Here is a 26,280-nt window from a genome sequence, read left to right on the forward strand (position 1 = left end):
CATGCATGAATGGGCGTACCTTCGTTGAAGGTTGTGCTTCAGGCCTGGCAAGCTGGTATGTAAAAATCATCTGCCAATCATTTAGTGGACCGGAGTTCCGCTGTGGCGACCCCTAACCGGGAAAAGCCGAAAGACACAAACATATGTATATATATATATATATATATACACACACACACATATATGCATATACACACACACACACACACGCACATATATATATATATATATATATATATATATATACATACATACATATGGTACAGACCTTTTCTGTAGGAAAACAGATAATCTTTGCAAATGTAATATAATTTTTTCTCTAAACACTGACAGTTGTACAGTTAATCAATATGCCAAATTTAGTAACTTATTTTTTTGCTGCCGGTATGCACACTGAATAGCAAGCAACTACTTTCTGTACTCTTAGGATGCACATTCACAGCAACAAAACACGTACATGAGCCAGTTTGCAGAACAGAAATACAGAGTCAAATCATGCCAACAGAGATAATGGGTTTGGAATTGCACATACTGGGTGGGAAACATAAAAATGACTTAGTTTGTATCTGGATCTCTCTTCTCTACAGAATATTATGGTGACACCCAGAGTCTGGAAAGTAATCTATCTTACATGATTTTAGAAATCCTAGCCTGTCAACACATGCAGGTGCATTAGAAGGGAACGAGCATGCTCGCATGGTATCTGCACAGTGGCATCGTTGCTTGTGCAATAGATGACTGCTCAATTTGAAGAAGGCCGTCTTCATCAGAATGGTCGTGCCACGAGGACCAAACCACAAGTAGGGTTACGCCTGGACAGGTTTTGTTTTGGGGACAGCTCAACCTTTAAAAGACAACACAGGATGGGCAAAGCCAAACAGTCTAGCACTAGAGACAGTACAGGCAGGAAGATCATTCAATAAAACAAACAAAAAAAGAACAGATTTAAATAGATAGCAAAAGTTATGACTAAATTTGGGGTAATTTTCATTATTTTATTGGATTATAAATTTTTTATGCAGTTCACTTAAGTTAACAATACTTCACATATTTTCTAAAGCAGTATGAGAAACTATCAATTCTCGTAACAGGTGATATTATTTTTGACCATATGGAAATTGAAATTGAACAGCCAGTCGGGAAATGTAGTAGCTATACAGCCACCATGGATCACTGTACTTAAAATTTATCTTTGGAGTGGGCTACTGGAACAAGGGGACTCGAGCCTTATGCATGCCACAGCCCAGTCCTATTCATCAAATTATACTCTGAATCCAAGGTTTTCCTTAGAAATTTTATGATTGTATGGAAGCTTATTCTAGCAATCCCTTTTAGCATTAACTTCGCGAACACAACTTCACATGAAAGAAATATCTGAACATTGAATATATTTAACATAATTATAAATTTATCTTAGTCAGTTTTATTTGCTGACCAAGGTAGTCCCGCTACGCTAGTGTCCTCTTTTCATGGGAGATCCAAGGTGGTACTCATATTATGTAGAGGAAATTTGGCCAGAAAACCTAGAACTTTGTTAAGTCTTTTTTCAGTAAGTGACATAGGATCTTTTGCATCCAGCTGAGTTGCACCAGTTCAAGCAGATGAGTCCTTGGTTTAATGTCTCATCCAATACAATGCATTTTTGTCCTTTTGCCCTCACTTATATAAAGACAGTCTTAAGAGCACACATCATTTCAAATCCTACATTACTTCAATATAGCAGCACTGTCTAAAAATAGGTGTATAATTCTCCTATAGGTGGGGTAGCTGTTCCTTTCTTTTACCACTCTCGTGTAAATGTTTACTTCTCTTCAACAACCGATCTATTGGTCTCATTATAGTCAACATTTTACAGTATTTATAAAACGGCATTTCCATCATACTTTTTATATTATATACATTTCCAGCTGTCGCAATAATAACAGCATTCATCTTGTCTCTACAGACTGCTACTAGACTCACTCCTCGCCATCTGGCAAGTCGGACCCAACTCTTAAAGTGACCCTGCATATAGTTTTTAAGGTAAAGGGGGAGAAACAGCTGTAGGTTTCCAGGTCTTTCATGCATATCATACATGCACAGACATGCTTCATGCATATCACACATGCACATGCTTCATGCATATCACACATGCACATACTTATACCTATGGACAACTTAGAAGCCAAGATCCACTTACTGCATGTCCTTACAGTGACATAGTACTACACTTCCAAAGGCGTCTAACTAACCACTGGACTACATTATGGAGAAAAATCATGTAACAATCATACACAATTCATTTATTATCGCTCCACATCTGAAATGTAATATGGATATAATACTTAACTGATCAAATCCATTTACAACCATCCCGGTTGCAAAATCTATTATTAGTTTTGCATGCATATCACGAATTTATGCTATTTTACAATCACTTCTATATCTCCTTTTTATTACTACCGTTCTATAGCCCTTGCATAAAATGCCGTGGTTCCGAAACTATTACCCAGAAACCCTCTAGCAGCAAACAGGCATTGTCTGTCACACTGCTCATGACAACATTATGCCAATCCTCTAACAATACATCTCCAGTCACACCTTCCCTTAAAACATAACCTTTCTCCTTCTATTACCTCCATTCCTTAGTATTATAGCATGTGAAACATCTTTCCAATCTACTACATACTGAACATTTTGCCTTTACCTAACTATATATAGGTTTCCATAAGGCTGGTCAGCTGTGGTTACCTAACTATATATATTTATGTTCCCATAAGGCTGGTCAGCAATATAGATGGTCAACAGCTGTATGATAAAAGATAATCCCTGGGGAAGGGGAATATTTCCCTTCCCCGGGGATTGTGCAATCTCAAAATTAGTATATATAATTTGCAGGGGGGGTGTGGGGTGAAGGGGTCTGCCCCCCTGAAAAGAAAAAAGAAAAACACTTTAGTTTAGCTTGTCCTGCATGTGCAGACAGACGTACACTGTGCCTTGGAAACGGGAAGCAGCAGGATAGTCAGGTCAGAACCTTACCCTTTGTAATACCGCCATGCACAATCAGGAAAGCCAAATACTACCCATGAAAGCAAAGACATAACTGCTTTACTTGGTCTGTGAACCTTCTACTTTTATCTCTTAATTCTCACCCATCCCCAGCTCACTAATGTCAGTTTGCCTAAAGACAACATTACCCATGATCATCTTTTAGCTCAGAACACACTTTATATGCCTACGTCAAATGATAAAGGTTTTGCCATTAGTGGACCCAGATTTTGAAACTCAATCCCTTCTTTTACCAAAACATCTGTGAATGTTACCTCTTTCAAGCACCTATTTAATGACTACTTAAAAATAAGACTAAACATGCCTGTTTCCCACATAACCTGCTAGGCTAATAAGAGAATTGTCTGGCAATGTTAGTACAGCTCCAACATACACTGTTCTGCAAACTCTGTTTTAAATACATACTAAATTGAAGTCTTTACTGAACATATGTACCATCTCTGTTAATTTTGTTTTGCTTACTGGCTATATGAGTAATGCTACAAAACTCTCTGTTTAGATCAGCCCCTAAATACGTGCTTACAAAAATAACAAAATGACAAAAGTAATTGGTCCACAGCTTATCACAGATCACATTTTAATTACTTATAGTGATAAAATTACTCTTTTTATTAGCAGCACAAGAGCATTGGCTAGATAAGTGATGTTTTCAGAGACACAGATTAGACAAATGAAGAATAAGGGAAGGAAACCCAGTGTTACAGGATGATGTTCATTAGCAACGCATTGCTTTAATCCTGTGCGCTAAACTGCTTTAAAACGTCACAAAGTACAAACCCTCCATCATACTTCTGTTTCTGTTGGACTGAGACGTTATAGTTCCTATGTTTAGAAGCTCAGCTGAACAGCAAATGAACCCTTATGGGGTATGCCAGATAGTATGCATTTAAAATATTAAGGTACTTTCTTTCTACAGGCACATTAGCACATCACTGGGCTTTCTTTCTGGTTTCCTGTAGACACTTGCTGTTCCAGAACGTGCAGTAAAGTCTGTTGCTAAACCACCATGCCTCAAGCAGGCTGTGTTTTGAATAACCCTTTTGTATGAGGTTTCTCAGGGCTAATCTGCAGTAAATTTAGTATTGATCAGCCCTTCCCGCCTGGAATGAAAATAGTAGGTACAGCAATCTATGCAAGATATACGTTATACCATACACAGTGGAATTATAACATCACCGTTACATGCTCATTTTTTTTTCATTTAGAACAGCTAATGTCACTCATTACTTTGTTTCCTAATCCATTGAGTTTTACTGCATCTTAACAGCTAAACCGCATTCAATATCTGTTTTTGGAAATACGTCAGCCATCATAGTGCCATAGATGCTGCTGCAGCCAGTACCCTGACCTAGTGATACAAACTTAAGGTTTCAGCGATACAACAAGTCTTCACTTAAAATAGTGTTACTCATGTTCTTCTGAATGCAGAACTGTGGTCTTACTAGTTTTTTGTGTGCTACAAGTAACGTCTAGTTCATCTACAGACTTGGAAATAAGGTCTGCAGTCATTAAATATTCTCTCTCTCTCTCTTGCTATATGTGTGTGTGTGTGTGTGTGTGTGTGTGTGTGCGTGTGTGTGTGCGTGTGCATGTGTGTGTAAAACATATACATTTAAAAAGAATACACTACTGCCTTCTGTATTTTCTCTGCATGTAACTGTCCATGCAACAAATTTAATATCTGCAAATCAAAAGATAAGGTGCTTTGTCAAGCAGTTTGCTCAAGCCAATAAATGCTAGCTCCTGTGAAATATTGCTGTGCAAATAAACTTACCCTTTCTCATAAACACAAGGGGCTTTCAGACAAGATATGGCCTCTGTGATCTCATACTGCACTAGGATGCATGATTTAAGACTAGATCTGATTTAACTGTATACATACACACGTTATAAATCTATGTAGATATATATATATATATGTGTGTGTGTGTGTGTATAAACATATGTATATATATATATATATATATATATATATATATATTTTTTTTTTTTTATATATATATATATATATATATATATTTATATATATATAAATATATATATATATATATATATATATATATACAGGTTCAATGCTTTTTTCTATTACACATCAGAATTTATTGATCTATGGTTTTCTCAGATGATATCACCCCTTCTGTGTACTGAAAATATAATAATAATGCAGCCTTTAAGAACTGAATTTTTGATTCTTCTAAATTCAATAGTGGATTGGAATTTTATTAAAGACTAGAATGTGAGTAAATGAGATCAGAACATGATTCTGTCTGGACCGCAAAAGTATTAAGCTTCTAGCCTCCACTATTACGGATTGCAGATCTGTGCAGCCTAGAAATATTTCTCCTTTGGTTTCCTGGTGCATAGTGTAATACTGTAGAATGCTATCTTTCCAGTTTAACGCATATACTGTGCTGCTGTAGGTTAAAAAACAGGTATGTGCTCCAGACACTTTAAGGAGTTTATACACCTGAGAAGACTTTAACTTCTTCCGTACCTTTCCAGCCTAAATTGCAATTAGTTCACAGACTTTTAAATAACTAATTTACAACCTCTTTTGGATCTGTGCCTATTTCCTGGCAGCTTTATTGTTTTGAACTTTATTTACTTTTTAATGACATTTCCTCAGTCAGCTGCTTAGGGTCTCATTTCAAGCTTAGCATCAGTTCTTCTTTGATTCTTTTTCTTCAAACTTCAACAAATGTATCTTACTATTATTTATTTCACAACAGTTTAAGGTACACTACACTACATTATCTTAAATATTGTATTTTGAAAGTTTGCCAAGCACATATAGGCCCCATAAAATGGCAAACCTCTCCCACTCTCAGTATTAATAACTGTAAGCTCTTGTGAGGTACAGCAGCCTTACAGCAGGCATCCAAAATGCTACCAAAGTTTAAAAACGAAGAACTAGGTACAAAAATGCCACGAGGTCAGACTAGTTTTTACAATGTCATTCACAACACAAGATGGAGTTCTCCTTCTCTGCTGATATGCTACTTTCTCCTACTAGCTCCTATATCTTTTTAGTCTATCCTTTGCATTGCTGGTTTTTATTATGCTTTTGTATTACTTAACTTCCCCAGAAAGGACATTCATGCATTTAAAACATTTGATGTAAAAAAATAAAATAAAAAATCCAGACATATGTGGAGGTGAGTAGAATTGTTAGTTGTTACATCATACTTCACTGTTTGGTTCCACAGCACACTGTTTTAAGCAGATAGAGCAGAGGGATAAGATTCTGAACTATTAATGAGCTGCTTCCTATAGACCGGGGTTTGATACTCTCAGCCTCCATTTGCTTGCTGTACGACTCTAAGCAAGTCATTTAACCAGAGAGTGCTCTGGGGCAACTGGGGAAATGGGCTATGATCATCAATGGTCTTCTCAACTGCATGCCTAATAACTACTTATAACCTAACCATATGGCTGTGAGAGCTGCTGAGATGACCGATCTTAACAAAGCACTCAGAATTACATAAAACATCAGCTAAAGAGAACAGTATTATTCCCATTAGTGGCAAGCAGCACAGTTCAAATACGTTCATTCTTCAAACTACAGAAATCTGTTTACACCTTCCTTGAAAGATATACAGTTAGCAGAATCAGCAACAGACATGTTAAGCAAACCATGTTGATCTTTCACTCAGCTGCACAAGAGGCCAAATCCTGCTGTATATGTAATTACATATCTGCACACTCCCAAAGCATAAACTTAGCATAAATTACAGGATATGCTGCCAAACCTGCATTGATCCACCTGCATACCTGCAGATACCTAGGAGACAGCCACCCTCTTAGCTGTTTTTACATTTTATATATACAAATCTTGAGTTTTTAAATGTATTCTAATGTAAATAGTGTTAACACAGCCTTATAAACCTCATCATTGTTTCTCCCTTAAATTCCTTGACTGGCTTGAACTACCTCACCTGCTACTCCAAACCCAATTACAAATGATCCACTCCATTCTGTATCAACCATCCTTCTGCCCAGGTCTATCATCTCTCATCTCACATTACACTCCTACTAGACATCTCAGAAGTGCAGCCCAAGACTTACTAATTGTCTACAAACCTAAAACAAAAACTGGCAGCAATGTATATAGTTACCACCCTTCTACTGAATGGAACAAACTCCCCCTAGATATCAGAAATCAAACAACCCCCCCAAAATTTTAAATAGCTACAAAAGATTACTTCAAAAAACACTGGAACTGCCCCTGCTCACACCCTCCTTGACCAAAACCCTTCCTCTTAGCTTCAATTTATTCACTGACCCCTACCTAGCCCACTTTCTTGTACTAACAGTCTTATCCCTCAGTCAATCTGTATGCCACTCAATATGGCTTACTGATGATAGAACTTGTTAACTATTGTAAATAAGATTTGCATATGTAAATAAATCTTGTATCCTCTTTTTTTCTTCATTTTCTCCAAATTTGAACTGTAACAGTTATTGTAAACCACAACATTTCCAAGATTACTCTCTGTATGTTGTGTTTTAATTAAATTTTGTTAGATTGCATGACTGTTACATGCCTGGAGCTTTTCTCCCCGGGCCTCCGCTGAAAAAGGGCTTTGGCTCACTCAGACACTCCCGGTCAACAAATGTAAAATAAATAAATAAATACAATAAAAAAACACATTGAGCATGTATGAAACACATTACTGAATATGTTTGATTTAAAAAAAAACAATGACAGTAAAATGTGATTGTGGCCCTTTATTACAGGTGTTATGAAGGGCCCCTGTAATAACTTTCAAGCTGAAACACTGCACTGCAGTCAAATAGCCCAAGTCCTTGGGTAGTCTGATGCCATCTGTTCATGGTGTACATTTTCACATCAAAAAAGGGAAAGTGAGGAAAACAACATTCAAAAATCTCAAATTTCCACTTAAATAATCATAAACCTGCATGCAGAGACAGGAGTAACAGAAAAATAAATCATAATATGTATGTCTGCGACAGCATCAATAAAAAGTAGAGTCCATGTCACACAATTGCATGTGATATAATGGTTGTTTATTTTTCAGAATGGTCAGTACACAGAACTGCAGTGATGTAACAGGTGTTTCTCAGGATGATTAACACACAATAGGAACACAACGAATGTGCTTCCACAGCCTGACTAAGGTGCCTATTCAGCTTGAATTCTGTGTAACGTATTCAGCAAGACATACAGATTGCTTTTCGGTTTACGTAGAGGCATACTTATCTTATGCATTCTAGCTACAAACTTTACAAGATAGTGTTTCATTCCTAGGAACCTCTTTAATGTCTGCTTGTCTTCTGACTTTGGCATCTGCATAACTGCTCTGACTTTAGTTGTATCATATTCAGTCCGTCTGATGTTACTACATGACCCATGTATTTCAGATTTGACATTAATTTTATATTTGCTCTTGTTTAATATGAAATTATAATGTCTTAATGTATTCAGTAACTATATCTGTCTCTTGTTTTACACACACACACACACACACACACACACACACACACACACACACACACACACACACACACACACACACACACACAAACACAACATTCTGTGGAATTTTAAGTTAATGCACCAGTATAAGCAACAAATTCTGACAATAACAAATGTCCTCATTCTTAGATTAATTGCTTTTCAGGTCCTGAAGTTTAGAACTCTTGCAAAAACTACAAACATGTATGAAGAAATTTACGAAACACAAAACACTTGCTTACATTTGAATATGCTAAAATGCATTAAACATTACTGCCAGTTTTATGCTATAAGAAAACATGCATTGTCATCAATATTTACTATTTCATGGAGCATGAACATACACATATGAACATGCTGTACAAGGCTAGTATGTATAGCTTCTTCATGGGGGGGGGGGTCACTGTAACAGCAAATCCTAATACTAGGCTTGCCCACCTTTTTTCGTGGCAGACATCTCATACCTGGAAGGTACTGACTGTGCTGCAAGATACTCATATATACTCATAAGCCCAACTTTTGTTCAGTTAAGTACCTCTGGTTCCTCAGAACCACATTAGTGAAATTTAATTGAGTAATACCTCTTGAAAGTTATCATTCACTGTCTACTTAATGGGAAAAACATCAAATCAAAAAGATCTATTTCTTAAAATCAAAGGAAGTAAGGTTATGTCGTCCCACTCTAAATCCATCAAAAGTATACTTGTGCTCAAACAGAACCTTCAACTTACCACACATTCAGTGCCTACTCTGTTTAGGCCCTAAACAGAATTCAGTCTTGTGGTATCTGTCAAAAATGTAACAAACTTACAAGATTTAGGCATTTGATATGCTTTATCAGTTGACATTAAAAAAGGCAATACAGTGTATGCCCCTCATACAAACAGGCAAGTGCTTTTATTCCAGGCTATTTCTAGCACTGATCAGCATCTTAAGACCAGTTCTAGATTTGTCAAATCTCAACAAAAATTCAGAATGATGACAAAGAAGGCAGCTTTACCTTACACAGTTGAGGTGTCCTATGTGAAAACATTAGGCATATTTACAAACCCCAGTAAGACCACTGTGCAGGAAATATATTAGATTTCAGATTGACCCTGATTATATTCAGCTTTCATCTCTGTCATCTGGGTTATGCACAACCCTCACTGTATTTACCAAGTATCGAACTCCACCATTTTCACATCTCAGAAAATCATTTTCCTTATTTGGATGATTTGTTTTAGGAACCCAGTAGCAACAACACATCCTTCTAACAGTTTCTCTAATGCAGGTTTTTGGGATTAAAATAAATTATAAGAAATCCTCCCTCTCCCTCAACCATGGCACAGTGGGAGGAAGCCCTGGCTGTAACCCAGATAACCTATATTCGATTAGTGAAACAAGTGCTGAAGTCAATGCTGGAAGGATGGGAGTGAATGCCTATCACTGGGTCATCTAGATGGAAGAAGGTGTTTCTGGCTCTTTGGGTGACACCCAGTAAGAGAGAGAAAGACAGAGAGTGAGTATTAGGTGTTACACCTGCAGTCCACACTCTGCCTGGGAACAGGGATTTGCATGCATATTCCCCCATGGTCTGCAGCAGGGGCGGCTCGTGTTATAGGACTGCAGCCCCCCCACCTGTAAAATGAATGAAATAAATTCCCCATTCCCCCCACCGTAGAACATACAAAAATAAAATTAAAAATGTCCGGACTCCACGCATGCGTGCTTAGTTCCTGACTGCTGTGTTAGGCAGACCAAAACTCCACGCATGCATGCACATTCCTGAGCTCCAGACTGCTCTGTTAGGCAGTCCAGATAGGGAAGGCAGGAAACTCTGCCCTTCCAGCCCAGAGGTCTGTGCGGTGATGACCACACAAACCAGAAAGTCACCAGACTGCATCGCCCGCAAGCTGGAGGCTCCAGCCTCCTCATGTCTCACGGGAGACCCAACAGCATGCGTGGGCCATTATGGAGGACAGAGACAGGTGATCGGGCTGCAGGATCACTATGGAGGACTTAGCTGGGCTGCTGCAGAGTACAGGATCGCATGGAGAACAGAGACAGTAGGGTGTTTATGGAGGACAGAAGTGTGTGTGTGTGTGTGTGTGTGTGTGTGTGTGTGTGTGTGTGTGTGTGTTTGTGTGTAATGCCCCAGTTGCTACATGGTGGTGGGCAGAGAATAAGGCTTGAACCCTGTACCTTGGGCCCAAGTGACAAGAGCCTGAATTCCCTACCCACCACCATTTGTAAAACATTTGCAGATTTTTGCCTCATATTTGTTCTGTTCCTCATAAAATCTGTGGTTTCTGTATTTTTGTTACTTAATACAGCCAGTAGTGCAGTGGTAGCATTGTTGCCTGACAGCTACAGGTTGTCTGATTTGATTCTTGGCTGGGGTGCCTTCTGTTTGGAGTCTGCATGTCCTTCCTGTGTTTGTGTGGGTTTGCTCTGGTGCCCTCAATGGATATTTGTCCCTATTTTCTGGACTGTATTCCCCCATTATTGGCTTCGTCCAGGTTTTCTGTGCCAAGGTTGAGAGCTATGGTGATAACTGAACTCAGTGAATATGTTCGGGGGCTGTATTCCCCCATTATTGGCTTTGTTCAGGTGTTTTGTGCTAAGATGTTGACAGCTATGGTGAGAACTGAATTCACTAAATGGTAGCCATTTAAGTTTCAGTCTTCCTTTCTTTCATAAAAATAGATGATTTGGCATAATGGTATGTTGCTCTGACTGTTTTGCACAGGATCATGGGTTCAATACTTAGCAGTGAAATTCAATACTTAGCAGTGAAATGTATGGTGGTAACACAGCATTTTATTCTAGCAACTTTCCAACATTATACAAGCAATGTTTAAAATGTGCCCCTGTTTTTTGGGCTTTTGCCCCCCCCCCAATAAATTTTGGCTTTTTCCAGATTTCTTATGCTGCAAAGTTCAGAGATACAGCTGAGTGTCAAGTAGATTTTACAAGGAGCTGAGAGCTTCAGGGGAACAAAAGTTTAGTGCTGCTTATGCCGAGTCTGCTTACATTATTAATAGCACAAAAGGTAGTGTACTTGCTTTTGATGCAGAAGGCTGTGGGTTTTACTCCCACAGTAGGTGGATCCATTGCTGATACTGTACTCTGTTGTAAAGGGGATGGATGGTGCAGTCCTCTTTGGCAAAGATACCTAGTAACTATGAACATGTTATCAGTTTGCCATCCAGTCCCTATTGCGATATTACTAGCTTATCATTTTTTGTATGCAACATTGGCAATTTATTCCTCAAGGGCAACAGGCACTTTATTTGTAGATGAAACAATGACATATAAAGTTGTTTGCGAGCAGCAACCTCTTCATTAGTTAACAGATTTCTTTAATGTGGAATTATTTAGATGACTTTTACTTCTTCAGAGATCATGCATATTTATTGATACTGGTGGACTGTAGAAGTTTGAGTAGACTTTTATGAAGGAAATGTTCTGAATTGGGCAGTTTTGTCATTATTGGTGCATGCATTTTGTTTCATTGTTTACTGGAAAAATGTTCAAAACAATAAATTTAAAATGCCCTCTAACAACTGTACTGTATTGTACAAGGAATATAATTTAATACAGTGAGGACGGTGCATCAAAGAGCATGTGTATGTTTCGTGCAGTTTGGGCTTGCATTATTTGTATTATATTTTCAAATTCATTTGAATTCTAATCTTTTTGATAGAGACATGTGATGGATCATTTTACAATTATCCACCATTATTTAGTGATCCCGTCTTCCTTCCTTTGCATTTGTTTTTCTTATGAGATCGGCATAGCTTTTTAAAATGTGTGTTTAAATTACCAGTTTAGTGGTCTGGTAGGACTGTTCTACAGTGGACTATCCTGTGCTCAACTTCTGTCAACAAGTGCAAATAAAACAGAAGCAAAAGCATACAGAAGTTAAGTTATTTAATAATATTTAAGGCTGATGGATGCACCCAACCAGCATTCTAAGAAAGCTACAAGCATTTTGCAGGATGTGGAATTAGTAGAATGAGAAATGTGAGCAGTTTCTTTTTTTTTTTTTTTTTTTGGCTGGGACTGCCTTCCCCCACCTTTCTCTCTTTTTTTTTCAAGAGAGAAAATAAACTGGTTTACCTTGGGCTTCAGATGATCCGTGTATGTCATGCATTATGCTGATCCACCCCCTACCACCCCATTAAAAATAATGGAATAGATGCTCTATTCTTCCATTGTCCATTTGTCTCTTCAGCGAGCCAGGCCTAGAAATGAAGTCAAGCTACTAGTATTACACAGGAGATGTACCAGTGAAATAGAGACATTTTTTCCTCGGTATTTTCTATGTTTTGCTGATTACCTAACTGTACAGAAGCAAGGCAATGTACTGTATCTTGAATTAGTTCCTTGTTGACTAATGGCTGAAGAATTGTTACAGAGTGTAAGACAATGCCTGTGCCAACCGGCTGTCATAAAAAGCATAGGTTTACTTTTCCACTCCTCTTCAAATCTGCAGCCCTCGCTGGTTATGTATCTGTGTTATTAAGAAACCCTCATCCCTTCAGAAACATTCCAGACCTGTTACCGCAGAATTTTACACCTTTGGTACAGTGCATATTACACACATTTTAAGCAGAACTAAATAAAACAAGCATATCATGCAGTTTGCAGGACAGCCCCGAACTAAAGACAGATTTAGTGCACTAGTATCCTGGTGAGACACTACATACAGAACTAGGGTAAGTTCCTGATAGTGAGTCTTACATGCATCTACAGATGGAGGTTGAAGTAATGGCTGAATGGGGCATGGCACAGTGAAGACACTGTGAAGTCCTGTAGCTCAGGTATCTAGTACAGCTGGGGATAATCAGATTCTTCACCTCTTTGTAGTCAGGTGAAGTGTGGAGGGACAGCAGAGGTGTAAACTGTTTAAAAAAAAAATCAGCAAAAAAAAGGATTATTACACCAGCAGCCAGTCTCACTTGAAAACTATCTTAAGTGCTTCAAAGTCTTTCTATGACTAGGTGATTACAAGTAATCCAAATGAAGACTTAACCTACTAACAGGCCACAACATCAACAAATTGTACAAGCCTTTACTAGTGTATGTAGTAAAGGTACTGGCAGTCCATTCAAGGACCTAGTATCAGAATAATAACTGTGCTAACTGTCCATCAAGCTGACCGTCACCTAGTAATCTGCTATTTTACTACACTACTGCTGTGGACTATAGGAAAATATGTTTATTCTAGCTGGTGGGTCACAGAAACTGAGCACTACAGTGACACGTATTTAGGCAGCAGACTAGTTCAGTACTAAGAACTGTAATGAATAGAGCTGTGGCATCTGCTGACGGACATGTTTTCAATCTGAAAGTGGTAGAGTACAGGAGAAATAGACGGCCAGTCTTTGTTCTGAATATGCAGCAACAATATACACAGACAAATGAAACAGGCACAAAGAGAACAGAAAAAAAAGAGAATTACATCACTCACCTCATTCTGTTCTAAAACTATCATCCCTGAATCCCCAAACACGTGGTTACATGCAGGGGTCCACACACACATGCAGACCGAATGAAATTCACATCTAAAGCTCCAAGGCACGTCCCAGTGGAAGCCTTTGTGTGAAATTCTTTGTCAAGGAGCTGCTAGCCTTTGAAAAACTAACAAGCTGAGCTAGCTCAGAAAAATGCAAGCTCCGGGTATGATGATTTCATCTGCAGTTTTGCTAAACCAGGAATCAACAAAAAAGCTGTAAATTAGGAATGTGTGTATATGTTAAAAAAGAGTGGAAAATGCGAACATATTTTAGTGGAATTACAAAGGAATTCTATAATAGGTTGTGCTTTCTTTTCTTTTACTTTTTGATAACAAGATAAGTGGGATGGTCAGACAGGATGATTACTAGCCACAGCCCAAACAAACAGAAGAGAAAATTTGTCAGAACATTACATATCTAGTGTGTGTGTGTGTGTGTGTGTGTGTGTGTGTGTGTGTGTGTGTGTGTGTGTGTGTGTGCGCATACACACACACACACACATATATATTTATATATATTAATTACATATATAGATAGATATACACACACACATATATGTATGTATGTACATATCTAGTGGTCAAATTATCAAAAGTTCAACCAGACAACTATCAAAACAATGAAAAAAAAAAAACTCTATAAACACTTAAACTTTTTTTGGGGGGGTGGGTAGATCACCCCCACTCCCCACACACATCCCCTGCAAATTATAGATACCAACCAACTCTGAGATCACAGTACATTGGGGAAAGCAAATTCCCAATCCCTGCTGTACTGCAATCTCTCACATAAAAAGATAGGCAAAATGTGACAACTGAGTTTTCATACTCTTGCAGTTTTCATACAACTGACAGTTTGAACACTTGAAAGGAACCTAAACACACACATATATAATTCTGTCATGAAAGGTTGAAAACTCTAAAAACAGAAGCATAAAATACTCAGCTACCACTAAGCGCGAATCACAAACTATTGAACACTTCTCTCCCACTAAGAGAGCCGTATGTCAGTAAATGCCACCTATAAAACTGAGATCAAGTCTTGTCTTGGCAGTAATACTGTTAGGGAAAGGGTTCTTACTAACCTAATGTGTTAGGATTAGGGATAAAGTTAGGGTAGTACTTATGAGTAAGGTGGGCACACACACACACACACACACACACACACACACACACACACACACACACACACACACACAAACACGTAAAATAATTTTTGACCAGAAAAGGCACGCTTAATTAGTTAAAGAAAATTTTCAAGTGTAGCCTGTACAAGGAAGTTAAATTATTCTTCACAGCCACACTGTATAGAACTGAATAACTATGGAGTCAAACATAATTTTTCAACATTAAAAGAAAATGCAACTGGCCAGACATATTGTAATGTCTCCTACTAATGCTGCACAAGAATCCTGTTTGTCACTAGCACATTTCTATATGCATTCATATATGTTTGTTTCATTTTTGACGTGAATTAAAATACCTTATTATATTTCATTTCGAGGAGTAAGACTGTGCCACATTTCCAAAATAACAGTGTAAGAAAAACCCGAGCAAGACCAGCTGTCCTCAAAATCCCTAAGCTTAGGAGAGGTAACAGCTCTAACAATTAAGTACAAGTTAAACGCTGAAAGCCATTTTCTTGTGTTTTTTAAGGTACAACACTTCAGGAATTCCACTTGTTTTGGTCAGCATCTTAGAAAAAATATGACCACGTAAGTTTTCAGCTGCAGATCAAATTTGCTATATCACACAATTTCTGATTTCCACGTCTGTAGTTTATAAGTACTTACTCTGAAAGCGATATGCTAGCATACTTAGTACTTGTGTTCTGAAATGTTAATAGTGCTGATGTTTATTTTAGTAGATGCTTGTTAATAATGAATAAATAAAAGGAGGTGCTAATGATCTCTGAAACTTAATCTCAGCTGGAAAGGATGTCGTACAAAAATGTAAAATGTGTAACATGTATTAATGTTTTAAAATGTGTGAAGTTTCAATTAAGCAATCTTATCACAGTGTTTCACAGGTATTTAAAAAAACATGCACAAGTCTTGACATGAGGCATACTTTTTATTTATTTTCCGAGTCTTGAAATCACACTGGGACTGATGTTGCGAGAGATGGCTTTTCCATTCTCCACATTTGTACAGTACTGTTATTTATTCCTTATACCCTTATATCTAGAACTATTTTGTTTGTGCTAGTTTGTGCACAAGAAATGCATCAATCATTCAATTCCAGTCACAAGCCAGCCCTGAAGAAAAACTGTCTTGAGGTATATTTACGATAGACATGGCAAAACATCCTAATAAAATGTATGTAAGCCACAGTTTGTAATCATACGGGATGAAATTCCAAAGGATGGAAGTTAGTATAATGTAGTCTCCACGCAGGCATTCCGATGACATTACATAGACACTGAGACAGAAGCTCAACTAGTGCATGATGCCACTCTGCCCACAAAATATAAATGGCCAATGAAGTGCATATGGACATGCAACATGTATTTACTTTTTAATAGCATAATGATCTGCAATATCCCATATGGGAAATGCACCATTTGCTTGCGGTTTTAAGGAGTACTCATCTCAGAGCATTAAAAACTCCAAACAAAGAATTATGCTGACAAGCATTGCTGCAAGAGATGAAATGGAACAGCAGCTTTATGTAACCTTTGACCTATCTACAATTAATCATAACATATGTAATGTGCCCGTCTATTTAAGCACTTTTAATTGTACACAGTTTTGCCACGGTCTACATTTTTTTCTGCAATTTTGAGTAATAAACAAGTAATCATATATCATTTAATTATTATCAAATTTTATATAGTTTTAGCAGCAAATTATCTGTCAAAAATGCTACCCCGTTGGCAATACATCTTTCAGGCAGTTTGATAGCTGTGGGTTTTTGAATTAGACAAGAGTCTAAGGTCATATCCAAAGCACTGGCATCTAAGTGGAACATAATGTGGGCAGCTGTGCTCTTCTGCCAATCTCACTGCTGATTCTGTCCTGATTGATGGCTCCTCTGCTGGAAGTAAAAGTATTATTTGCAAATAAGAAGAAGGAGGGTTTACCCATGGGACCCATAGTAAATGCAAACTTAACTTATTTAATACAGAAAATGCTACCACAAAGCTTCAGTTTTAGTAAATTATATATTTCAGTATCATCTCTTTAGACATACATTTTTGTATATATTCATATTTTTGAAAATCATTTACTAATTTTTTACTGCTTGAAAATTTGGAAATAAAACTGGAATTTACATGGAGTCATAGCCAGTAGCCTCCTGCTATAAATCATGCAGTTTCCAGGGTGGGAGTGGATAATGGTACACATACTGGTCCTGCTATAAATCATGCAGTTTCCAGGGTGGGAGTGGATAATGGTACACATACTGGATCTGACCACATATTCATTCTCTTCATTTACAGTCTTATGCACTGTGTGAAAAGAGTTTTGAGGAAAAACAGAAACTCTATACAAAGGAAATAATATAATGTATATATACACAATAAGGAACACAAATCCAAGTTCAATTAAAGATAAGCATTTCTATAGAAACCAGCAATTAATAAAATCTGCCTTCAGACACCAGCTACATGCCAAACTACAAAGTGAACACTAGTCTGAAACTTTGAAAATGTACAAAACATAGATTTAGCTTTCTGATGGTGTAGTAAATGATAATTCAGAATACCTTATATGATCTTACAAGTTCAGTCAACACCTTAATCTTTCTTTGGAAAAAATAACATTTTTATTTTCATTATAAGGCATTCTAGGAAACAAACAACTTTCCCAAGAAACACTGACATACACACAGACCACACATATATAAACACATATGTGTGTGTGTGTGTGTGTGTGTGTGTGTGTGTGTGTGTGTGTGTGTGTGTGTGTATGTGCATTTACATAAAACCGAAAATGAAGTCACTTATTTGAATCAAAAAATGTTGTCCATGTTACTTATTTTTTAGAGGAAAAGACACCCACAGAGGTTCAATCGATATAATAATATGGTAAACAAATTTAAAGAAATCAAGTTAGAAACTCGCATGTGTATGCACATCATTTCATCCCTAATTCAACAGGTATACTAATGAGACAAAGAGCCAAATGAAAAAAAAGGTGGTGAAAGGGGGTGGCATTCCAACAAAACACTAACATGAATACAAAGTTGTTGCATTTAATATAAATTTAATTTATTCTAGTCTGTAGCTGTATTTGGAGAAAAGATAGGTTCAACAAGCAAAACACGGTTTATGTGCTGCCATGCTTTAAATTGTAATAACTACCTAAATGTGGACCGATAGCTACAAAGCATACTGACCTCATGACTGACTAATTCAGCCATTTGAATTAAAAATATCAATAGGAAGTGTGTAACAGTCTGTTGGAGTAACTCACAGATTATAATAGAAATAAACACAATGCTACTCTAAGAAGGCATAAAAAAGTACATAACTGTAATTCATCATTTTCTATTAGAGTTTTCGCTACATAGCAATATACTGCATTCTTTGCTCCTGGGTTTATACCGGATGGTTATTACTTAAATACAAAGTATGTACCAGTGTAGCAAGGATATCACATGTTTTCACTGAAGCACATGTGAGAAACTAATGACAATGAATCACACTTTTTAAGGCTAGGACTGCTTCATACATATCTACAAGAAATGTTTTGTCACAAGCACAAGTAACTAATGCTTGAACTGTGTTTCTTTCCTTTGATTTGATAAGATTATCAAGCCAATGCACATTTCTCTTTCCCGAAACTTTTTCATATTGGTAGCTTCAGTACCAAACTACAATAGTACCCCACCACAAAAGCATCGTATTTTCCTCAACAGACCTGTACTAACATGGCTCGTTTGCTGTATGTAACCCAGAGAATGAGTGCCACCAACTTATTTGGCATGCCATAAAAGAATACGGGAGTTTGCCATGGCAAACCATTTTTGTACGTACCATGAAGTTAACTCCAGCTTTTCAACTCAGATTATGTACCTTTCCAAAGTAACGTAAACACAGTCCTGTGTACAACTCAGTTTATAGTTCACCATAAACTGCAAGTTTACTCTTCACTTTAAGTATAACGATAAGACTTCTGATTTTTAACAAAGGGCAAACAACAAATGTGATTTGTTTACATGAAGCATTAAGAAATAACTTGTTATCAAACAACATTTTGTACTGGGGTGGCTACGAATTGATTACACCAAAAAGCAGCAAATGATTAAACCAAAAAGCAGACAGAATTACTTAAGCAGTGCAGCTGACATCTAGTTAAGATGTGCGTACGTTCATATTCTTATTACATGGTCATTTTAATCTTCTTCCTACAAAATCATAGGACATACAAAGCAAATGATTCTTCTGACTGTTTCAAAATTTTAATTGGAGTATAACAATCAATTTCTCAAGTTAAGTATAAACTTTATGTAAGTGGCAAATCATATAATCATACATTATTCTGATAAATCATTGTTATTTATTGGAACCAGCATATCTCAGTGAATTTTTGATCTATAAAATCCAAAGAATGAGCAAGCAATAGCTAGATTTTATGAGAAATGTTTAATTTCTGTCTCTTTTGATTCTGAAAACACTGCATTTGTAATTACACTGCTGAAGTATCTCTGTCCCAGAGAGACAGAAAGTTACCACCTAGTGCTGAAGTTCATTCCAAGCATGATTTGTCCTGCTTTATTTTTTAATTACTAGTCATCTTCTGCTGCAGGTCACTCAAAATATAATTTCAAAAGGAAAGAATGACAAAACGCAACAAAATTTAATATTAATTTGGAAGAAGGAATTACAAAAATGAAACAAATATACACACATATGCACTTAAAACACATGTATGTATATTGCATAAATACAATTATTAATGCATACATGTTTATATACACATTCACACATGCAATCATATATTAGATATACGTTCATATATGTACATTAATAATCGAGATTAGTGTGTGTATTATGCACACACATTTAAGTATGAATATTCATACATATAAAAACATATACATACTTCTAATTATATACGTACATATAAACACACACACACACACACACACAAACCCACATTTAAGCAGCTCCAGGTTTGCGTAGCTGTTGTCCAACACAATTTAAAATGGCAATACATAAACTAGACTGTAAAACATTCTCCAAACCCTGATATTATTCTGTACTTAATTACATGTAATGTATTAAGAATTAACTGCTATTGATGTTCAGCGCTACATGAATCTGTGTGCTTTAAAATCTGGAAGAAATGGCTACATTTGGAAATAGTTTAGCATAACACAGTGTAGCAATGTGTGCCACATTCGAGGGGTTGCACTGATGCCTATCACTTTATCAGCATGACTCACACGGTAAGTAAATGCATGCACTCTACACTTCATGCGTTTCTCCATAAAGGTATGTAGTTTTACATGATACGTTAACGTGTCAGTTTACTAAGCAACAAGTGATTGAATTCTCACCTACGCTTTCAGAATTCCATTAGAACTAAAGTAAAACATGTCAGGAGTTCTTTTAAATCATGATTTTGTAAAGAACATGCTGGGTGTATCTTTGCAGTAACATCCAATTAATACTGATGCTATAACTTATTTCTACAGATAGGAAAACTTGCGATCGTGTATACTACATCCATTTTATATTTTTCCTTCCATACAGATAAGAATGTTTCATTTGAATAATACTGACTTCCTTCACAAAACTCTACTCCAAGAGCCAAATACTCATGTCTTTATAGTCCACATCAAATATTTATTACCACAGTGTTTAATGGTTATTTATATACTTTTAATCCATAAAATAAATACATGACAAGATGTTTACCAACTGGTAATATAATCTGTATGCAGGTGCTCACTCAGATATTTTCTTAGGCTTCAGTATTTCAGAAGTACATCAAACATCATTTGACCTAAACAATGCAATTGTCTTAATGTTTATATTAAGTAAAGAAGCAATGTAAATATAACCATTAATGTACTCTCAAGCCAACAAACTAAGAATATGAGTATTTCTGCATGCCTCCCCTGCTTCATACTACAAAATTCAGCATAATTGCAAGACTGAGGTTTACATCTCAGTTAAAAATGCAGCATTTGAAAGAAATATAAGATTTTTACAACACATTGAAGGGGTATCCACATTCAGAGTCAATGTTTTGATGAGAACCTCAGAACCAAAGTAAATAAACAACAAAAACAAGAAGCAATGGAAATTCCTCAACAGTGCATTCAGAAGGAAAAGTAATTAATATGAAAGATGTAAATGAAACTGTTAGGTATACTAAAGGTACTGCAAATCACATTATTACTGCACCTGCATGTGCTGACTGCCAAATGAACATCAGCATTACACTCTCACTCTTCAAAAATGTATCATTAGTATTATGACAAAATCCAGTCATGTTAATAAACAGCCCTTAAACCTTTTTGCGAAACACTAAAAAAAATCCAACTTAAAAAATCTATAAAATAGGTATTTATGTAATGCCTTCAACAGAGTACTCCAAACTGTTTTTTTCCCCCGTTATTTTAATATGTGCACTTGAGTTTCAGTGTAGACGTTGATTCTATTATTCTAAAGGCTAAGTCAAAATTCAAACTGATAACAAATTCCCTGTAATGGAAAGATTATTATGCCATATTTGACCAGACCAGGATAAATATAGCAAACCCATATAATATATTATCCTTGATACTGACTGTCAGGAATTGGTATAAAAGCAGGAAATAAACTGCACTGTGTTGAGTTATCTGGGACTCCTACATACTAGATGGGCCTTTACATATGACACTGGTCCATACATTAATCTCCTGATTTCAAATCCTCTGGTAAAAATGAAGGGTGCAAAGAAGGACTGCAGAAGACATTATACTTCCTCAGGTTTGTAACAGGCTGCACCCCCAAAACAGAGAAAAACAAAATTTCAGAACGACAAATCTGAGTAAGTAATAATTTCATCTCCCTTTCCCCTCTCACTCAGTTGAAAATAAATTAATTCATCTAGCCTAGAAGGTAATGTGTTCTTGTCTACAAATTGCAGTCTATGTAACACCCTAAGACTGCAAAATGCTTCAGTCTGCCTTGCAGCCACCTAGAAGAACATACACAGACCTACACACTCACATTGAAAATTAACAAAACTCAACAAATCAATAGTCTCCCCTCCCCCCAGTGCCAGATTTCTCATTTCTGCAAAAGAATACTGCAGCCTCTGTGCTTAAAGGCACAGCAACATCATACAGCACTTTATGGTCCAACATAACAGGCAAAAATCACAGTGTGAGTTTTTAGTGAGTATTACATACTAGTAGTGATAACTAGAGATCACTGTTTCACCATGCTGATGTCCTACTAAATAAAACATTCACAATGTTCAGGACGCTGTGCTTATCTGCTTTAGATGTTCAAGCCCATTCTGAAGCAGCGTAAATATTTTTATCAGCCATTTGTGGAGGGTTTTTTGTTTCTATTTCTTGATTGGCTTGTATGGCTATTTATTTATTGTCACTGAGATATATACCTGGCTTTGAAAAATAAAATATGATAAATGCTAAACCTAATATCATTGTAACAAAAATAATCCCTCTCAGTCCATCGCTCACACAAAAAGCAATGTGTGCCAATCTTTCAAATTAATAATCTTCAAATTACTAGTAATGCAATAAGCGACAGCATTGGATGATGTATATGTTTGTATGATTTACATATTTTCTTTTTCTCTTGAAACATATACATAATAAAACCTGAGATAATCCATTCAATTCCTAAAGTCAGATATACGTGAAAAGCAAAGGTGTTCCCAGAAAATAAAAACGTGTATTTAAACAGAAACCGTCTACACTTTTCCCAGAGTCAAAAAATGAGAATGAAACCCAACGCTCCATCCCCTCTGAGAAATGAAGAATTTTTAAGCCAAACTCCACTTACAAAAATACAAAAAACGCTTGTGGAAGTTTATTTTTGCAAGACCTCTGGATAACTGCCTTATTTCTTTTTAAATGTCAACTTGGAAACAGAGGTCCCTGTTCACATTCTGTGTTGTCCCCCACCCCCTTTTTTAATTTATTTATTTTTTCTTTTGAAAAGGGGGGCGTCTATTTACTACAAATTAATCTTTTTTCTTCTTCTATCACAATGATTAGTTAAGATAATTGCAATTCTATCGTTTTCATTCATTGTGCTAGACGTAACAGCAAAGCTTCCCAAACGTAGCAGAGTGGAGTAAGCTCTATCTGAGGTGCAAGCTCCTCTCACCTTTTACAGCAGCAGCATCAGCCCGTTCTAAATGATGCTGCTGAACACAGCAACACAAAGCAAACAGGAAATGCTGACAGTAGTCGGTGCAGCAAGGTGAATGCATGCGATCAAAGGTTGTAAATTATGTCACGTTGCTTGCACAGGATTAACAAACTGCAAAAATTTCCAGTTTGACTACTATCGGCTGAAAAGAGCAGGCGGGCAAACAGAAACATACACAAACAGGTAACTCACTCTTGCATCACTTAGCGCCCCCACCCCAAACCACCGGCTGTACCAGTACACTGGCTACAGTGCTTGAGACACTAGTTGATTTTATGCAATCCATTTTACAATACACCTATAGAAAGCAGGTTGCTTATGGCTACACAAAGCCCACAACTCAAGCCAATATATATTTTATTGGCACAATATCTGAAATACCTGAAAACGGATGAAATAGCTTGCTATTACATATTACTAAGACAACTGCATTTAATGGATTGAGATATCCTTATTCAGTGGCCAGCTGCAGGCTAACCAGACCAGTAATGCATTAGCCAGCCGGCCACAATGTCTTCAGCAGAGCGGCAGCTGCTTCCTTGCCACATTTGTATCCACCTTCATAGTCGATTTTTTAAATCCAGCTTTGCCCACTGATGAACAACACACAGGCGTGTGTGTGTGTGTGCATGCACAGCTACACATTTGTACATACGACAACAAACAGTAAGGTGCCTGCTGCTTCATTTAATCAAACTTTAGCAAATCATCCAGAACGCACAGGAGACAGGGGTGCTTACCTTCTAATGCAAAAACCACAGGGAAAGTCCATAATACCCACAAAATATCCATTTTGTTGGAGGACCGGGAGGAATAAAGAAGACGACATTAAACACGGTGTGTCCAAAACCCCATTGAGACAGCAGACAAATAGACAGTAGAACTGAGTTCACTTAAGCCAGCAGTCCAAACAACAGAAAATCAAAAGAACTGAAAGCGGCCAAGACAGGGGCCATCCAAAACGATTCTCTTCCCAAGGGGGTGAAGCATTAACCACATCGCCCTACTTCCTCACTCTGCCATCCAAGAACACTGGTGTGGTTTAAACGCTGTATATTCCAAAGTCTGCCGAGGTCAGACTGTGTTCTGGGAACAAAGCAAACAAAGAACTAAAGGCTGTTAATATACAAAACGCACAACTTGGACAGAGCTATCCCCCTTCACACAGAGTGGCTCATTCCGGAGCTGTCAATCATCCAGATAAAGCCGAGATTTCGGGCCATTTCTGATTTCTGTACTGACATACCGCAAGGCTGCAGAGCCGTGGACGAAGATTTGGGACTGCTTTTTGAGGAAATTCAAATGAAAAGAAATGTGATGGGGTATGACGTTGGGGGTGGGGGAACTAGTAAATTACAGGCATTATTTAAGTAAGGTTTCCTTTAATTCGGTATGAGATAAAAATTGCTTGAATGCTGAGAGGGTGATTTAAATGTTGCTTTTGGAAATATATTAACCAGAAGGGTCAGACGTCTGTTTAGTCAGAGATGTTAAAACTATCCATTTTAATTGAACCAGGAGATGGTAGAAAGGGGAGCTCAGACAATAGTCTTTTCAATGTTTTCTTGTCTTTTTTTTTTTTTTTTTTTTTTTATGTATTCTTTATAATGGAAGTGATGAGCTCACATACGGCAGTCAGGGGATCTGGGCCATGTAGCTGCTACTACACAAGCAACACATCAAGAACAAAGCAAATATAATGACAGTGGAATAAATTAAGTCCAATGTTATACCCCAGAATTATGTGCAATGTACAAAAAATTAGTTAATATGAACGAACGAGGCTCAAAACTACATATACCATAATTACCTCCCATCTGAGAGTTTTCTTTCCTCACCCCCCACCCCCGGAATACTAGCTGTAAGGTTCCCAGCACCCAGACTTCACAAACGATAAGTGCAAGAAAAACGGGCTGACACAAGGGTTTAGTAATTTATTTAAGTCGTATTCACAAGATAGGCAAGCTGTTTCGAGGGTGGCACAGCAGCAGACAGGGAATCATATTTTACATAATTTTGTTGATACTTTGAATGCACGATGTCTGTTTTACCTTGCTGCTGTTACTGTTAACTGCAAGGTAAAGTAAAACTCTGCCTATATAGGTAGGTCATATGGCACTGCTACATTTATACTTGATTTCCAACACCATTATTAGTACACTTATATCTTGGTAAGGTATAATGAGTAGCTACTCCCAGACCTCTGATGCCTCTCAACTGTACAGATTTTTGCAGAATGTCCAGATTTTGATTTTTGGTCCGTTTTTCATAAAATTGTGGTTTTCTGACAAACTAGTGGCAAATCTTTAATGACTGAAGTTAGAAAATAATGACAGACATTTGATGTTCAGACTTCATACTAGGGTTTCCACCTGTCCCTCTTTGGGAGAGACAGTCCCACTGTGTCCTGCGAAAAAAGCTAAAACATGCTAAACGTCCTGAGATTTTAAGACAAAATATAATAGGTGCACAATGCAGTTATTTTGTATCTGGAACACATGCATGTTATATGGAATAGCACAAGTAACTCAAATGTTACAAAAGTAAGCTTTTATTTTGACAAAAAAGTGAAGTTCTTTCCTCTGCACTGGCTGTGGGTATGTTTGGTCCTGCAAAATCTCACATTTCTATAAAAATGTCCCACTTTGGGTATTTGAAAAGGTGACAACCCTACATACTACCCTTTAGAAAATACATGCTAATGCAAAACCTGGTATTCTATTAACCTTCTAAGTTTGCAAGAGAAATTAAACATTGTCCATATTGTTGGAGCTTCGACCCACTCTTATTTATGGCTTTCTTCAGATATATTGCTGAGGCAAGGGTGTAGCCAGGCATACTCTTTGTACTCTAAAGAGTACATATTTTTCTGAACTTGTTAGAAACACTGGGGCTGTACCAAGCCAT

The 26,280-nt window shown here is 37.1% G+C and overlaps 1 protein-coding gene across 1 annotated transcript in view; it reads right to left on the minus strand.

The window, feature by feature from the left end:
• EPHB2 (EPH receptor B2) overlaps positions 1-24,324 on the minus strand; it is a 2,126,559-nt gene extending 2,102,235 nt beyond the window's left edge. Inside the window, exon 1 of the mRNA XM_044061768.1 lies at positions 24,114-24,324. Coding sequence (XP_043917703.1) covers positions 24,114-24,165 — 52 coding nt within the window. The 5' untranslated portion in view covers positions 24,166-24,324. The remainder of the gene's footprint in view (positions 1-24,113) is intronic.
• Between the last annotated feature and the right edge of the window lie 1,956 nt (positions 24,325-26,280).

The sequence above is a fragment of the Protopterus annectens genome, chromosome 2.part0 (genome assembly GCF_019279795.1).
Source record: "Protopterus annectens isolate FY-2018-M chromosome 2.part0, PAN1.0, whole genome shotgun sequence".
Taxonomy (NCBI): domain Eukaryota; kingdom Metazoa; phylum Chordata; order Ceratodontiformes; family Protopteridae; genus Protopterus; species Protopterus annectens.